Genomic DNA, 18252 nt, shown 5'->3' on the forward strand with positions numbered 1-18252 from the left:
GAAAAACGCTATCTAGAACCCCAAAATAACCTTATATGGGGGCTATGCCTAAACGTGGACCGATATCATCTTATATGCAAATTTCAGCACCTTCAGAAAATAGCGTGATTACAACAGACAGACGGATGGACATGACTAGAGCGTCTTAGAATTTTACCATGATCAGGAATATACAGATATACTTTATAGTGTCGGAAATGAATATTTCGGAACGACAAAATGAATATACCCTCCATACTATAATGGAGGGTATAAAATTTGACTTAAATCACCTTTCCAACTAAACGACTCATATAATGCCACCTATTTATGTCCTTTGTTATTTATGTATGAGCCATATTATTAGTTAACATAAGTTGCTCTTCTTTAATTTCAGATAAAACGGATACCGATCCAGCAATGGCCAACTTCAAAGTGCTGTATGTTTTAACACAACTATGCGGCCTGACAATGATCGTCTTGATGGGTAGTTGGGTCGGTGTGCACATGGGCGGTGTAGGTGGCACCGATAATCCCGCATTGGAGTTCAATTGGCACCCACTGCTAATGACAATCGGTTTGATCTTCTTGTACGGTAATGGTAAGTATCAAAGAAAAAAAAACAAATGAAATTCATAAAATTAAAATTTCTGTGCAACATCGCAAATAGTATGTAGTTGAATATATGATTGTGTGTGCGTGTGTAGATTAGTTAGGGATGTTGATGGTGATTGCACTTGTCATCTTATATTAATTTTATTTTTCGTCTTTCGTAATGAACGTGCTTCGCCTCATAAGATATCCTACACATAACGCAGTTTTGTTGCCGTTCTCTGTGTGGAATAGTGATGCTACGATTTTGTTGGCTCAATATTCGAACGAAAAGGTGTGCAAGGTCTATACGTTTTTTTTTCTATGACTGGAGTGTTGTTTCATGGATGACGTTAGGGTGCAGCCGCCATCTAAATATTGTGCAAGTTTATTTTTTTTTGTTTATTAAATGGCATAGATATTTTTTGCGCATTGCTTTGTCGTTGAGTGGCTGGCTGATTGACTGACTGGCTGCCTAATGTGATTAGTATGCGGCCGGTGTGTCATTTGAGTTTGACACAACTGCTACTCCAATAACATTCGTGCATATACCTACCTACAGTCATACATATTTTGTTTTTGTTTTGTTAAATTCTTATTTATGGTTGTTATTGATTTTGATGAGATTCGGTTGGATGATTTCGATTTCGGTTTTGTTGTTGCAGTGTTTGTTTTCAATGTGTTGCATTTGCAAATATTAGAATTGATATAGTCAAATTAAAAAAAGAAAAACTCTCTTACACATATTTGGTCATATGCCTTTATTTTGGCAAGCAAGAATAAAATTAAATATTTAAACTATGGCTTATGAGTTTCAATTATTTTGAAAATAAATAAATCCATATTAAATGGTATGTTGCGGAAGGGAAATACTGTGCATACATGTGAAGTGTGCGCCATCTCGCATTCCTGCACTGCATATTCGTTGACTGAATACCAAAATGTCTTCCGCAATCCTAACGATAGTGAGGTATTTACTCACTCAAAGTTTCATTAATGTTCTACAGTGGTCGGCATATTTGCTAACAAAAAAATGTTGAATATTTGTTCTAATGCTTATTATGACAAAAGCTTTCCGAATAAGAACGGAATCCAAGGAATCATATATTTTGAGATAATTTCAATTATTGATAACGCTGGAGTCCCCACTTTATAAGGCTATCCCTAAAGAGGACAACTATTTCTACCGAATTTTAAAGGTTTTCGATGTAATTTTCCAGAGAAGGGTCTGTTATTACTTCAGCAATAAATCTTCCCACAGAAAATAATCAATATTGATCAACTTTTAGAGAAGCCTTGAGCACGTGTTTCAACCTATTTAATATTTTGAATTCTCATTGGATAGGAAATGCCCCTACCTGAAATTATCAACATTGGCAATGTTTCCGAGTAGCCCCCCTTATTCGATATTTTATTATTTATTTTTTATAAACTTTATAAATTGTCATAATTATGAGTAGCCGACAGTTGCACTCAATCTTTATTTAGTATAAATATTTAGGTCTTTCAAGTAAATACCACACAGATATTAGATTTAATATTCCCCACCAACTGTGGGTAGGTCCCAGAAGGCGAGATCCGACGGGTCGCATCTTCGTTCTTTGATTGGATGCAATTGGATATTCCGTTTTCTTTAAATTACAAGTTTTTTTTTTTAATATTTATTCTTTGTGTGCTAGGTTCTAGAAGTAGTGAACCGATGGGTGCTATCTTCCAAAATTATACATTCTTCGTTAAATATAAGGTTGTGTAAAGTTTGGTTCAAATATTAAATACTACTTCGTATGCGGAAAGGGAATACAAAAAATATTTCATATGGAATCGTGAATACTGTAAATTTAGTATTCTTCATACACATAAGCACTATTTTCCGAAATTTCTCTTACTTCCATTATACAGATTAAAAATAGATCAGAATTCCAATTATATATTTTAGCAAATACTATACAGGTTCCAGATTTACTTCCATTTTGCACTTTTCGAACACATAATTACACATTTTCAAGACTACCTCCATACCACCACCACTATATTTAGTACCAGTTAGTACAAAAAAACCCTTTGGTACTTCTTTCTATCTCTCCGTCAGTGACCCACATTATAAACTTTAGGTTTCCAGCTCCCTCTGTTACCCAAAGTCAAATTTAGTGTATTTGCTATTCTATTTACTATTCGTACACATCAATTCGAGTTTTCAAAGTTATCTCCATAGCTCAATACTACACTTTAACAGTAATCTAAATTCCAAATCGCAGGATCCAACCAAGTCCAAATTGTTCCAAAGTTAGTACCATCATACTAATAAGTAAGAATTTCTAAAACTACATCAATCTTACCCTCTAACAGTAATTTTAATTCCACCAGAGTCCAAATTGTACCAAATTTAGTACTTTTCGTACTCGTAAGTACGAATTTCCAAATGTACCTCAATCCTGATTTCAAATAGTAATCGTAAGTCAACATTTAAGAATTTCAGCTCCGTCTGTTCACCAAATTGTGCCAGTTTTGGTACCATTCTGTACTTTTCGTACCCATATTCTCAACTATATCAAATCTACACTCCCACAGTAACCTAAGTTGCAACTTTCGGGATTCGAATTTTACGCGTTCACCAAAGTCCAAATTGTACCGAATTTTGTGCTCTTCGTACGCATAAGTACGAATTTCCAAAACCACCTCAGTCATGCAATCCAATAATAACCTTTAGTCCACATTTAAGGATTCCAGCTCTAAGCGTTCACCAACAACGACATTGTACCAAATTTAGTACCATTTATTACTTTTCGTAGACGTAAGTATGAGTTTATAAAAATTCCTAAATTCCACACTCCAACAGTAATTATAATCATAAATTTCAGGATCCCAGCCCTACCCGTTCACATAAATCAAAATTGTAACATATTTAGTACCATTTAGTACTTTTCGTACTTTAAGTTTGAATTTTCAACCCTGTCTCAATACTGTACTCTGACAGTAATTTTATTTTCAAACATACGTTTTCTATCTTTATCCTTTCAATTAAATCTAAATTGTACTAAACTTAGTTCCATTTAATACACATAATCACGCATTTTCAAAACTACCTCCATGTCTCAATCCTACACTCCACCCTTAATTTTAATTCCAAATTTTGGGATTCCCGCTCACACAAAAACGAATTGTACCCTATTTACGAAATTCCAATACTATCTTAATCCTGTAATTTACATTCTAAATTTAAGTTTTCCATCTCTATCCGTTCACTCTGATCTAAACTGTACCAAATTTAGTACCACTTTTCAAAACTACCGACATATCTCAATCCTGCACTCCAACAGTAATATTAATTCAAAATTTCAGGATCTCAACCGTCTCCGTTCACACAAAAACAATTTCTTAACTATTTGGTACCTTTTAATACTTTTTGATTTTATAATTAAGAATTTCCTAAACTAAGTCAAAACTTCATTCCAAAATTCTGGAGTCCAACTCTATCCATTCACTCTTAATCAAGTTGTACCAAATATAGTACCATTTAGTACACATAAGTAATATGGTTCCATATCTTAATTCTATATTCCAAAAGCAACCATTATTCAATGTTTCAGGTTTACAGCTCTCTCCGTTCACCCAAATCCAAATTGTACCAAATCTAGTGCCGTTTAGTACTTTTTTTAAATACGAATTTCCAAAGATGTATCTGTAGCTCAATCTTCAACAGTAATCTGAATTCCAGCTCTATCTTTCAACCGAAATCGAATTAATCCTGTTTTACAACAGTAGTCCTAATTCCGATTATTAGGATTCCATCTCTATACACTCAACTAAATGCAAATAGTACCAAATTTAATACCATTTTGTACTTTTTATAAACATAAGTACGAAATTCTTAAACCATTTCCATACATCAACACCACTTCGCAACCTGTACTCCATATAAAATTTCAAGATTTTAGCTATATGTGTTCAATATATATACAATTAGAACTAAATTTAGTACTTTTAGTACACATAAAAGACGAATTTCCAAAAACCCTTTTGCACAGCTTTTTAACTTTCCAGCAGTGACCCACATTCCAAATTTCAGAATTTTAGCTCTTCGTACCTTTCTAGATCGAATTTACAAAAACCCAGCCGTATCTCACCCCTACACACCAACAACCACCCACACTCAACATTTCAAGCTTCTAGCTTTAGTCGTTTCATCTGTGATATGATCTGACGGGGTACTTAGATCCAATAGAGCGGTATCCGCCATTATTCCATATTTGGGAGACCTGAGACTCGATTTTCAACCGAATCGGCTCTAATTTTATTTATATCTACCTACCAAAAATTTTGACCCAAATTTTGACAGCTCCCATAGAGAGGTAACCACCCAATATTTCGCATTTTGCTGACTTTAGGCATGTTTTTCTGTCGAATTAGCTTCTTAGGATTCTCATTCGGTAGAAAATCTCCTAAAATAAAAAATGTTGACCTATATTACGGTGTAGCCCCCCATAGAGTGGTGCCAGCAATTTTGGTGACTTTAGGCAGGGACGTACGCAGGGAATTTTTTCACAGTAAATCCATGTTTGCAACAGCGAATTTTTTCATTTTGTACTACCATTTTATGGGTAAGGTTCCAAAAGAGCTGGACCAATACTGAATTACTGAAACGGAAAAAAAATTGGATGTTTGTTTCAGTTATCCGATGTTTTCACTTAAGCGGAGTTCGGTTAACTGAAAATAATTTCAGTTATCCGAACTTCTCATAAGCAAACAATTTTTCAGTTCAACGAATTTTAATAATTCATATTTTATATCGAATACGTAGGTTTCGAATTTTATGAAAATTTACGATCGAAATTGAAGGTGAATTGAATTGAAGGTTTCATATTAGCCGTTTTAAGTCTTTTTCATAGCTGACTTGCCTGTACTACGGTGGAAATTCGGAACAGATTTTTTGCGAATTTTCGAAATGGGTTAAAAAGTTTGGTCGCACGAATTTAAAAACATATATATATATAGATGTTACGTCATTACGTCCAAATGCCCTTAAACGGATTTGTCGAAAGAAACATGGAGTTTAAACCAATATTTTGTCATAAGCCATAAGGCTGATGGTGTACTGATGAGGATAGCACTTGGATAGAGTTTAAGCAAACTGTATATATTTTTATACCCTCCACCATAGAATGGAAGGTATATTAATATTGTCATTCCGTTTGTAACTCATCGATCCTATAAAGTATATATATTCTTGATCAGGGTAAAATTCTAAGAAGATCTAGCCATGACCGTCCTTATGTTCGTCCGTCCGTCTGTTAACACGCTATCTTCTGAAGGAATTTAGGTACGGTACTGCAATAGGGTTGTATTTTGTCTGCAGCCATTTGCTATATCGGTCCACGTTTAAGCATATAACGGTACCCCCAAGTTATTTTGGGATTCTAGAGCACAGTTCGCTGAAATTTGGTACATTGGGTTCTTATTGGGCACCGAATATCTACACTAAAAATTATAAATATTGGCCCACTTTTTTTCGCCCTTAATACGGTAACGGTACCTCAAATTTTCAACCGAATTCGCTATAATTTGGTATTTTGTAGTCGAATTTGGTAACATACCTCCCTCTCAAAAATTATTTATATTCGTTCCCTTTTTGGTGTAGTCCCCATACACCCTTTTTATATAAAAATATTTAACTGACTTATTCCGCGTTTTGGGGTTGTCTCCGTATAGCCGCATTCCACCGTACTATGGGGAATATTCTATACTCGTAATTGTCTGTTTATGCCCTACAAATTATGAAATTCTAAGATTTAGCCATCTGTTGTAATCATTCTACCATCGGCGGATATCGACATAAAAACTATAACGTTAGGTTTAAGAATGAACTACATCGGCCGCATTTAGTCCTAGCCCCTATATAAAACCACCTACCGATTTAATATTTAGCGTGAATGAAGGTATTGCGATACATACAGATGATAGATAATGGAGCTTCCCAAAATTCTTGGTGAATAACAACAAAAACAATAGTTTATGGCAAGCTAAAAAGCAGATAAATTATAATTGCTATAAGCCTAAAAGTATGCGTTGTAAAAATGTATTTTAAGATGGTATACGTTTTTCATATAGAATTTTTTAAAATATTTTATTTTATTAATTTTATATATTTTAATAATATTATATTCATTTTTGATTTTCTTCTTTGCTTTTAGCTATTTTGGTTTATCGTGGCTTCCGTACACTGCGCAAAAAGACATTGAAAGTAACCCATGCTGCGCTGCATATGGGCGCCTTTATACTAACTGTGATCGCTTTAAAAACTGTTTTCGATTCGCATAATTTGGCTAAGACACCAATACCAAATATGTATTCGTTGCATTCGTGGCTGGGGCTATCGGCTGTATTGATTTTCTCATTGCAATACGTGATTGGTTTTACGGCCTATTTGGCTCCCGGTGCCAAGGAATCATTGCGTGCTGCATTGATGCCATTGCATGTTTATTTTGGTCTGTTTGGGTTTGTACTTTCAATTGCATCGGCCTGTATTGGTATTACGGAAAAGGCCATATTTTCATTGTAAGTCCACTATTTTGATGGTATTTACTTGAATTAAAGTAAACAATGACATATTTATTCTTACAGAGGCAACAGTTATGCCCAGTTACCAAGCTCAGCTGTTATGGTCAATCTTTGTGGTGTCCTGTTTGTGGTCTTTGGTGGCTTGGTGATATATCTGGCAACTAATCCAGCGTATAAGCGAAAACCCATACCTGAGGATACTGTAATCTTGGCTGGTGCCGCTGAATAGATCATAGGTGCTATAAAGGTTTTTGCAAGCGTCTCTAACATCTGTATTTCGATTTACGTAAAGAAATGGTGTCACAAAATTGTAAAGCTCAATTGTTTTTATTATTGTTTCTTTATTTTTTAATATAATGTTGTAAAGTTCTAAAATTGTATTTGTATTCTTTTATTGTAAAAAATGTTTAAAGTTCTGTTACAAAAAGAAAGCTCAAAATGTTGGTGCAAAATGAATTGTGGTGCTACGCAATGGGAAATAAAAACACCTCTTTTGTTTAATTTTTTAAAGCGATTTAGAAATAACTGTATAGGTTATTCCAAAAGTAAAGAAGTTCTGAAATATAATTGAAATTGTTATTATTCCCTGCAAAACTGAAAATTCAATACTAAAATGTTATTTTATGATTAACCAAATAAATGATATATGTATGTCCATGTATACAATATGATTGTGTATTTATATATTTTATGCTAATATACCATTATTAAATAAATATTATTAAATTATATTTATCTATATAAACAACAACGAATAAATCATTTTTTACACACAACAACTCTTCAAAATATAAATTTCATTAAAATATAATCTAACAATCTTTACATAGCAAAAAGGTCTGTCCATCTGCTGAAATAACGATAAAGACTATAAATATTGATCTACTTTTTAGGGTAACCACCATATAACGGTTGTTCCAAATTTCGGTATTTAGCACAATCGGATATTTGATATTTTTCATTCTAATTGGGTAGAAAATCTCCCTACAAAAATGACTTTAGGCACGAGTTAGCTCTTATTTTGGTGACTTTGGGCACATTTGACAACCGAATTGACTCCAATTTGATATTTCTACCCTCATCCTTATGGCTGATGAGGGTATATACACATTCATACGGCAAGCATGTACCTAATCGAAATATTGATTATAGGCCCCATGTTTCTTTGGACCAAATTCACTTCAGACAATTTGGAGTCAATTTATAAATGACTCCAAATCTGCTCCATTTATAAATGTCAATTATAAATGGAACATATTAATCTGATTAGATATTTTCCTACAAACAAATTCGCCAAGCCGTCAAGCCAAAACGCTATATTAACTATAGTAAGATATGGTTAGGTTGAAAAAAGGGGTGGAAGATAACACCACACGTCCAACATGAGATGGACATACACATAAGCCAAATGAGACCAGTCGTGCGCTCTAAAAATGCGGAGAAAGTTGGAATTAGTGAAAGTTTTTTTCGTCCCTGTATACCAAAGAAAAACCATGGTAGTTTCTGGGTTCCACGAGTCGCCCTTATGGTTCCATGTTGTCTAGGGCCACAAAAATTTTCAGAGGGGTTGAGGAACACCTAAATAAGATCCAAAAAAAAATAACTAAAAAAGCTTAACCCATTGGAAACCTATAACGAATTTGCTATGATTATTTTAGATAGATTATCATTTAAGCATGGATTTAAATATATATTATTTTAATGCATATATCATTTTTAGTTCCTACATCTAGATCAGATTCGTAGAGACTAATTAAAACTAAAAGCCTCACGATATCCCAATTTTTTAATGAATTACAGAGTTATCTTTGGATGGGTACAAATGTAATACGGTTATTGATCTGCATATACTTTTTTGCTTATTGACTGTAGGGTTAAAAAGCATTTTGGTTTGATTTCCCTATGAATCTAGGAGTTCCGTATTTTTGTGAACTCTTTCAGTCTTCTCCATTCACACCCCTTCAGATCGGGTACTCGTGAAGAGTGTCATTTCCCAAAAATTATTTCCGAAGGCTTGTAAATGCTGGACAATAGCATACGAAATGTTCCAGCGTTCCACTGTCTTCCCCACACGCTCTGCACATGCTGCTACCGTCGCATCCAATCTTAAGTAGATGTGCCTTCAGGCTAAGGTGTCCCGTTAGAATACCCGTCAGTCGGCCTATTTGTTTTTTGTTTAGCTTTAGGATTTGCTTAGTTTTGTCTTCACTTGGGTCACCCCATTTGGTGATATTTCCTGTCCCCTCATTTTTCCAAAGGGTTTTTGGGTCTCATTCGCCCATCTCCTCATTTCTTGGCGTGTTTCGCTAAAGGGTTTGGTGGTATTCACAACTATTGTGGGTAGTGCAATAACACTCCTGGCTAGTTGATTTCCTATCTCGTTGCCTATGATTCCTTGGTGACCCGGTACCCATATACTTCGTACAGGTGCTTGTTGTGAGAAATCATTAATGGTATTTATACATTCCAGTACAGTTTTGAATTTAACTATTTTGGAAGAAATTGCATTTATAGCTTGTTTGCTATCCGTAATAATATTTATTGTATATTGTCCTTGGTTTGAACTTAACCAGTTAAGGCACTCTGTTATAGCTTGAACCTCCGCCTGTAAGATCGTGCTGTGATCTGTAAGACGAAGAGAAATTTCGGTACCCCGTTCTTTTATAAAAAGTCCCAGTCCAGTTTTTCCTCCTAGTCGAGAGCCATCTGTGTAGCAACAGTTACCAGGCGGCATCTGAACTGGTGTTCCACTATTTCATTGTTCTCTATCTGGTAATATATTTTCGCACCGTGTTACTACTCTCGTTTCAGGTATGCGGTCTGAATCAAAGGTTTTGATTGTTGACAAAAACAGTTGCCTGTAAACTGTTTTTGTGCGGTATGTTGTGTCCAGTGTCTATCCACTCGTCCATTTCCTTAAGTTTTAAAGCTGCAACCGCCGCTTCATATTTTATTTGGATGTCCATTGGATGTATATATAATATTGTCTCCAAGGTTGTACGCAATGCTCCACATATACCTAGGCAACACGTTCTTTGGACTTTCTGCAACACTTTTACGTTACATTTTTTATCCTTTCCACCGCTGTCCACCAGGCAACAGACGCGTATGTTAGAATTGGTCTAATAACGCTCTTATAGATCCAGTGTATCACCTTTTGATTGAAACCCCATTTAGTGACTACGGCTCTTCTACAGAGAGACCAGTATCTATGGGCCTTGTCAGCCCTTTGCTGTATGTTGTATTTCCATTTAAGTTTCTTGTCTAGAATTACTCCCAGATACTTAATTTTGTTTGATATGGCTATCGTTTTGTTTTTGAAGATGGGCTCTTCATACCGAAGGAAAATATATCCAGTGGTTGATTAAAATTAAATATTTTTACTTTTTTGCAAAAAAGCCAAGCTGAATCCCAGTTTGTTGTTTTTATAAATTAGCTGTTTTTACAATATTAGCTTTAACGTAATTCCGAATATTATCCGTTGAAGTAACAGGGTGTAGTCAAGATATCTAATAAATCCAATAATAGGCGAATGATATGTCCGATTTGATGCACACTTTGCATAGCGTAATATTTCTTTTAAACTCAAATCTAGTTCGAAGATGGGGAATATAGGACCACATCTTGTAGTACCTCCTTCACAAAACGATCAAAATTGTGTTGAAATGAAATTTTATAATATCATGTGAAGAGGGCATCGGATGCAAATCACAACCTGATATTTGAACCATATTGGGAGATGGGACTTACCGGTCCACTTCTTCTAGTTCCTCTCATCCCCACAGAGGGTTTGCGTTTTGAAACTTTGTAAATCTAATATGAAACGAACTGAGTATCCAATTTCATCCAAACGTTGCTCATCGTGATATGTTCACCTAGCTAACATGGAATGTAAAGATGTGACCCATCAGCCCATCCTCCAGGGTCAAAATTTTGAAAATTTGTTCATACAATAGCAAAGGTGCCGCTTTGATGCCAAATATGTACATCGTAATATTTCTTTCCCTACAGGGATGGTAAACATTCGGTTGGGCTTGTATTTGGCATTTATATCGAAATAATTTTGAAAATATATATGCGAATTATATAACACAATGCAGAGGCCAATAACAGTGTCCAAAATAATGAAACAATGGAAAGCAAAATTTTCCACAATTGAGTGAGAGACGGAGAACGATACCAAAACAAAACACTGCCGAACAAAGAGTGGTGGTGGTGTTTGTTTTTGTCAAAAATAGTAGTAAAGTAGATCAATGTAGGTAAATAATTTTGATATTAATGAACAGTTTCCATGTGGTTTCCTCATGATTATAAGAAATGTTCTTATTATAAGCGAGATACATCTACAATATGAAAAAAATATGAATGAAATTATGAAAATATTTATTAAATTTTTCTGTGCTGTCTGAAAGTAATTTTGTCGCGATTTATTGTTGCGTCCTGCAATATATGTCCATGCTTAGATGTATATGCCCCATTTCTAAACCGATATCAAATAAATTAAAATGTTATTGAAATTAAAAATATTTTTACATCATTCATCTGGAAAAAGTTCTATGTCCCTACTTGATTTTGGGAAGAAATAAAAACATTTCGTTCAAATTGCCGTTTTTATACTCTTCATCATAGTATGAAGGGTATATTAATTTTGTTTTTCCGTTTGTAACTCATCGAAATAATCATTCCCGACCCTATATATTCTTGATCAGCGTAAAATTCTATGACGATTGCCATGTCCGTCTGTCTGTTGTTGTTGTAACATGTCGTTATGTCATGCATCGTCTGGTTCTGCATCTTCTACCTCCAAATTCAGGAATGCTGCAACTTCAGTGGGTTGCGTCCAAAGTGAATTCGGCGATAGGTGAGTAGGCTTAGCTGGGCAATTGAAGAGGTGCAACGTGTCGTGTGGTCCTAGTCCATATGCCGGACATGTGTTAGGTATCGAGCCGTCAATTCTTACCCATATGAATTTGAATTTAGGCGGTTTCACCATCCTGATCTTAGTTGAGCTAAGAAAATTTGTAAATTTGTGTACTGTACCAATTTTTGTATACAGTCCAAATTATTTACATCGCTTCGTATTCAAATTGTACAAATTCTGCCATCAGAATTATTTTTGATTCTTGTAAAAATTAATACTGAGAATAATTTAAAATTATTTTTCTGTCGATTTTGCATATGGTTTCTTGTATTGTACTTTAATTTTTCCATTTATCATATTTGTATTAAATCTGTGAAATTTGTTCTAACATTGCGGAAAAAATCGGGGCTCAAAGGGTTAAGGTAGTTGCAGCTTTGTCATTCAGTAAATAACGGATCATGAAATTAATTTCAAACACATACCAAACATTTGAATTTATTGAAAAAAGATCCATGTCAGATAGGTCACAGCAATTCGTGTTTGGTCCTTTTACGCAAATGACAATTATTATTTCTGATAATATTTTATTGAAGTATATAATAAACAAATTCATTACATATATATATATATAGTTTATGTTTTTCTAATTTTAGATCCCGACTATATAAGATGTCATGCCGACAATTTTTCAATGGCATTGAAAAAATTCATTTGTACACCCAAATCATATTAAAATTGTAAGAGACGAAAAGTGGTTGCACCGACAAGTGGCGCTGCCGAAGTAGTAAATATCGTTTATATTAAAGGAATTATGGATAAGATTTATTATTTAAACATTCTAAAAGAATACTTGAAATGTAGTGCTGAAAAATCGGGATTGAGGACTACATTTAAATTTTTTTCAAGATAATGATCCCAAATCGTCGATCCCAAGTCGTTTGTGAATGGGTGCTTTGTAATTGTTCAAAATTGATTTTCAGACACCTTCACAGTCCCCGGATTTGAATCCTATAGAGAGCTTATGGAGTACTTACTTATCTGGCTTGTTACAGAACGGTTGTTCCATAAGCCGAGCTTAAAAAAGATTTCCAAGCGCGTCGGTCTTGTGCGCAAGTCCACATTCTAAGATGTTGTTTTCTACTTGGTCTTTCCATCTAATTCGTGGCCTTCCCCTTCTATGGGAACCATCAGTTGGCTCGTTTTTATATGCCTTTTGAGCTGGGGCATTACGACACTCCTGATCGTACCATGGGTTTCTTGGTAGTGGTTTTTGGTACCCAATTTTTCCTTTTGCTGCAGTTTGTAGGGAGTGGGCAATTCTTTGCCATTGTGCTTCTATACTATTATCGGGACAAGAAGTGCTTTCTTCAAGCAGATGGGTAAGTTGAGCGGAGTAGGCCTCGGCTACCTGTTGTGTTTGCAGCTTTTCGACGTCGAGTTTCCGTGTTGTATTAGATCGCACCTTTGCTGCAACATTAAGACAAGTGCGTACCTTGGCTGCCACAAGGTAATGCTCCGAATCGATATTCGCTCCTCGGGTCGATCGGACATCTAAAACACTGGATGAATGCCTTCCGTCTATCACAACATGATCAATTTGATTTCTCTTTACTTGATCAGGAGAGATCCATGTGGCCTTGTGTATATCGAGATGATTGAATCTGGTGCTGCTAACTTCCAATATTTTTTGCTGCCGCTAAGTCAATCAACCTCATGCCGTTGTCGGATGTTTCTTCATGAAGGCTGAATTTTCCAACGGTGGGGCCAAAGATATTTTCCCTTCAGATTTTTGCATTAAAATCTCCTAGCAGAATTTTAATGTCATGGCCAGGACAACGGTCATATGCTGTTTATAGGTGCTCGTAGAATATGTCTTTGGTCTGTTCTTCTTTATCTTCGGTCGGAGCATGGGCGCAAATGAGACTGATGTAAAGGAACTTCGTTTTTATACGGATTATAGCAATTCATCTACTGGAGTGAATCTGGAGGCAAGGTCTTTTATTCTATTCCATAAATCCGCAGCCAAATTCATGTCTCGTTTCATGGCAGCTATAATACAGGGCGTAATCGTCTGAATTACTTACGTCTGTCCCTTATTGCCTGTAAGGCAATAATATCGGCTTTGTACTTCTTGAGTATATCCGCCAAAGCGAACACTGCGCCTGTTCTGTCCTTTATACGTTGGCGGGGGTCGTCAACATTAGGGGGGTTCGGTTTTCTTTTTCTTAGCTTTCTCATAGTAGGTTGGGTTTTCCGAGAGTTGTCAACTAATCCGACGCCTCAACCCATTTTTATAGTTCTTATGGGTGAACTCGCGGCACATATTAGCTCACTATTTCATCGGGTGATGAGAATAGCTCCCCAGGTGGCACCGCGGGGAGGTCAGTGTCCACAATTGAGATGAAAGAGGGACCAAAATAAGCCTGGACTTCGCCATGTTAAAGCCAATCAGAGCCGTTGCTTGGTATCTATCATCCCCTACGCCACTTATGGAGTATTTTGGAGAAAAATATTAGAAGCCATAACCAAGTTTGAAAAATAATTTACAAGTAGAATGGAGGAAACTAAAAACTTGGTATAATATATTCCGGCAAGTTTGAAAGCTGTAGAAGATAACAAGGGATTTCGTACTAAGTATTAACCATCCAAATCATTTTATTAAAAAAAGAAACTTTTATCTTCGATACTTGCAACCTCACCCTTTTTAATTTAACAATCATTATTTTTTATATTAAATTCATATAAATATTGTTTATTTTATTGCATTGATTTAAAGTTAAGATGTTCATGTTCTCATATTAAAAAAGAAAAAAATGCATGCACGTGGAGCAATATCAATAATAATATCGTGGCAAGTGGTTAATGTATTAGTATATTCGATACAATTCAATAGATTAGGTTTACAAAAGGAATATATTATCAATGTCTGCTATACCCACTAATTTTGATATTTGTACCCCCCTTGGTTTTTTGATTCAACAAAAGTTTTATGTTTACGTAAATGATTAACGTAGGTAAAATCAAAAATGCTGGAAATGTTAATTCCGAGCATTAAAAGATATTGGAATGACATTTTTAGTGGGCGTTTTTCACTCCCCCTGAAGCCGTGGCGCTTCGCAAACCCTACTTATGTTAAAAAAATTAAAGAACATATTGCAATGTTTAACCCTTTTAGCCCCGATTTTTTTCCGCAATCTTAGAACACATTTCTGTTTACAGATTTAATGCAACTATTCTAAATAGGATATGCACAAAATTTGACATCGCTACATCTTTGCATTCGGATCATACAGTACATTCATTCGAAAAAATTAAAGTCCAATATCATGAAAACCAAATGCAAAATCGACAGAAAAATCATTTTTGATTATTCTCTACATACATTTTTACAAGAATAAAAAAACAAGTGATTAAACGTTAAGTTCGGCCGGGCCGAACTTTGGATACCCTCCACCATAGATATACTGACAGGTACTAGAAATGAAAATATAGGGAACATACCAAAAAGTGGACCTATACAGAAATTTCTATTTAAACTATAATACAAATTTCAGAAATTTTTAATGGATAATTATAACCTCAGCCTTATGGCTAATGAGGGTGTATACACTTTACACCGTGAAAATGTGCCTCATCGAAATATTGATTCTAGACCCCATGTTTCTTTAAACCAAATCCGTTTCAGAAAATTTAGATAGCATCCAAACTTTCCCCATCTTATTATTTCTTCCAAACATAGTTCAAATTCGAAGATGGGGAATATCGGTCCACTCCTTCTGGTGCCTCCCACACAGGGGCTAGGTCTGAATACGGGTTATAGTTCATATATAGTTCATTATCGAACCTTACGTGCTAGTTTTTTATCTCGATATCCTCCGCAGGTGATATAGTTACAACAGAGTCTTAGAACCAAACCCAAAACGCGGAAAAAATTGCATAACTATTTTAATATAAAAAAGGGGTTATATGGGGGCTACCCCAAAAAGGGGGGGGGGGGCATATTAAACATTTTTTGTAGGGAAATTTGTTACCAAAATACCAATTTTCAGCGAATTCGGTTGAAAAACGTGCTCAAGAACCTCAAAATAGCGAAAATTGGGGGTAACATAATATGGGGGCTACCAGAAAAATTGGACCGCAATAGGAACCAAATATACCAAATTTCAGCGAAATCGGTTGAAAAACGCGCTCAAGAACCCCAAAATACCGAAAATTGGGGGGTACCCTTATATGGGAGGTATGCCTAAACGTGGACCGATATATCCCATCTTCAAACTTGACCTGCCTGCAGACAAAATACGACTCTGTGCAAAATTTTGGCGATCTATCTCAACTCGTTTAGACGCTAGAGTGATTACAACAGACGGACATGCTTAGATCGTCTTTTTCGCTGATCAAGAATATATATACTTTATAGGGTCGGAAATGATTATTTCGATGAGTTACAAACGGAAAAACAAAATTAATATACCCTCCATACTATGGTGGAGGGTATAAAAAAATCTGTTGGCAGAATTGGTACAATTTGAATACGAAGCAATTTACATAATTTGGAAAGTATACACAAATTAGTACTGTACACAAATTTGCCCTCTTCTCTATATATTGAAAAGCCAAACCAATTTTTTTTTTTTTTTTGATTTGTGTCATTCATAATCAGGTCTTGATATATGAAATCCAAATAATATGTACCTACAAGCTGCATATTAAATATAAACCCGAGTATTTACCCGAACCACTTGGCATAGGCTGCCAAAATTTGGCTCACAAGTTTTAAATGTCAGAGCGAATATGGCATCCCAGGGGTCCAATTGTTATATAGCCCCCATATAACCGTACCTCCCTATTTAAGGTATTTTTTTGTCTATATGACACATTTTACAATCAAATTGTTTGCAATTTACAAATTTACAGATGTAGGTCCAGTATTTACCCACTTGACATAGGCAGCCAAAATTTGACTCAGATGGTTTTTAAATCAATACAAATACGGGTATGGAAAATGGGGTATCTGGGTCATTTTTTTTTTTTTTTTGATATAGCCCCCATATAACAGTACCTCCCGATTTGAGATATTTTTTGTCTATTAGACACATTTTGCGATCCAATTAGCTGTAACTTGACACCGAGAGTTCTCTATGAATACCAAATATCGATGCAATGTTGAGTACATTTCCCCAATTTCTCGTAGTACTTATTTCCGAAAATAATTCATAGTTCGTACACTAGTGGTTCACCCAAATCCAAAGTTTAGCAAATGTAATGTCATTTAGTACACATTAATATACATTTCCCTAAGTACCCACCTCATCAATCGAATAGAAATGTTATATTAAAATTTCAGGATTCCAGCCTGATCGATTCTCCAAATCCAAATTTTTCCAAAACAAAAACTTCCTAGACCTATCGGCGCACCCTAAATTCGAATTGTACCAATTATAGTACGATTGAGTGCGAATTTCCAAAACTTCCTACATACCGCACTCCTACACTATAACAGAGATCCTGACTTAAAATTTCGGGATTCCACTTCAAACCGTTAACCAAAAATTTAAATTGTACTAAATTTAGTGTAATTTTGTACACATAAGTACGAATTTCCAAAAAATACTTACATACAATTCTACAATCTAACAATAATATACATTTTTAGTATTCCAGGTCTATCGGGTCTCCTAAATCCAAATTGTATCAAGTTTTGTACCACTTAGTACTAAATCTCAATACATACCCCAATCCTACACTCCAGCAGTGATCTTAACTTCAAATTTCAGGATTCCAAATCTATCGGTTCACCCAAAATTCAATTTGTACCAAATTTAGTATCCATAAGTATGCATTTCCAAAACTAAACCAGTAAGGAAAGCAGTAATGTCGGACGGGGCCGACTATATGATACCCTTCACCACTTTGGATATATTCCACAGATGAATCCTAACATACATCGCATTTTTAAAAGACCAGCAAAATGAATGGTCAGATATAGAAGCTATATCTAAATCTGAACCGATTTCAACGATTACAGGAAATTTAAAACACATAATTCTAGACCTAATTCATTACGCTGTACCAAATTTCGTGCAAACCGAAATATATTAAGGGACTTTGGTACACCATTTACCTTAAATTGTCCGAAAATATATATGGGAGCTATATTTAAATCTGAACCGATTTTCACGAAACTTAAAACACATCATTGTAGACCTAATTCATTGCGCTGTGCCAAATTTTGTGCAAATCGAAAGATATATAGGGACTTTGGTCCA

General features: G+C 35.1%; 1 protein-coding gene across 1 annotated transcript; it reads left to right on the plus strand.

Annotated features, from left to right (window-relative positions):
* Positions 1-346: 346 nt before the first annotated feature.
* LOC133338635 (plasma membrane ascorbate-dependent reductase CYBRD1-like) lies at positions 347-7354 on the plus strand (the record flags this gene model as incomplete). Its single annotated transcript, XM_061546804.1, has 3 exons — positions 347-580; positions 6759-7122; positions 7189-7354. Coding segments are annotated over 3 exons (764 nt in total), but the record flags the coding sequence as incomplete, so codon positions are not given.
* Positions 7355-18252: the final 10898 nt, after the last annotated feature.

Source organism: Musca vetustissima, unplaced genomic scaffold, assembly GCF_032173495.1.
Source record: "Musca vetustissima isolate MV318-11 ecotype Yass unplaced genomic scaffold, APGP_CSIRO_Mvet_v1 utg449324, whole genome shotgun sequence".
Taxonomy (NCBI): Eukaryota; Metazoa; Arthropoda; class Insecta; order Diptera; family Muscidae; genus Musca; species Musca vetustissima.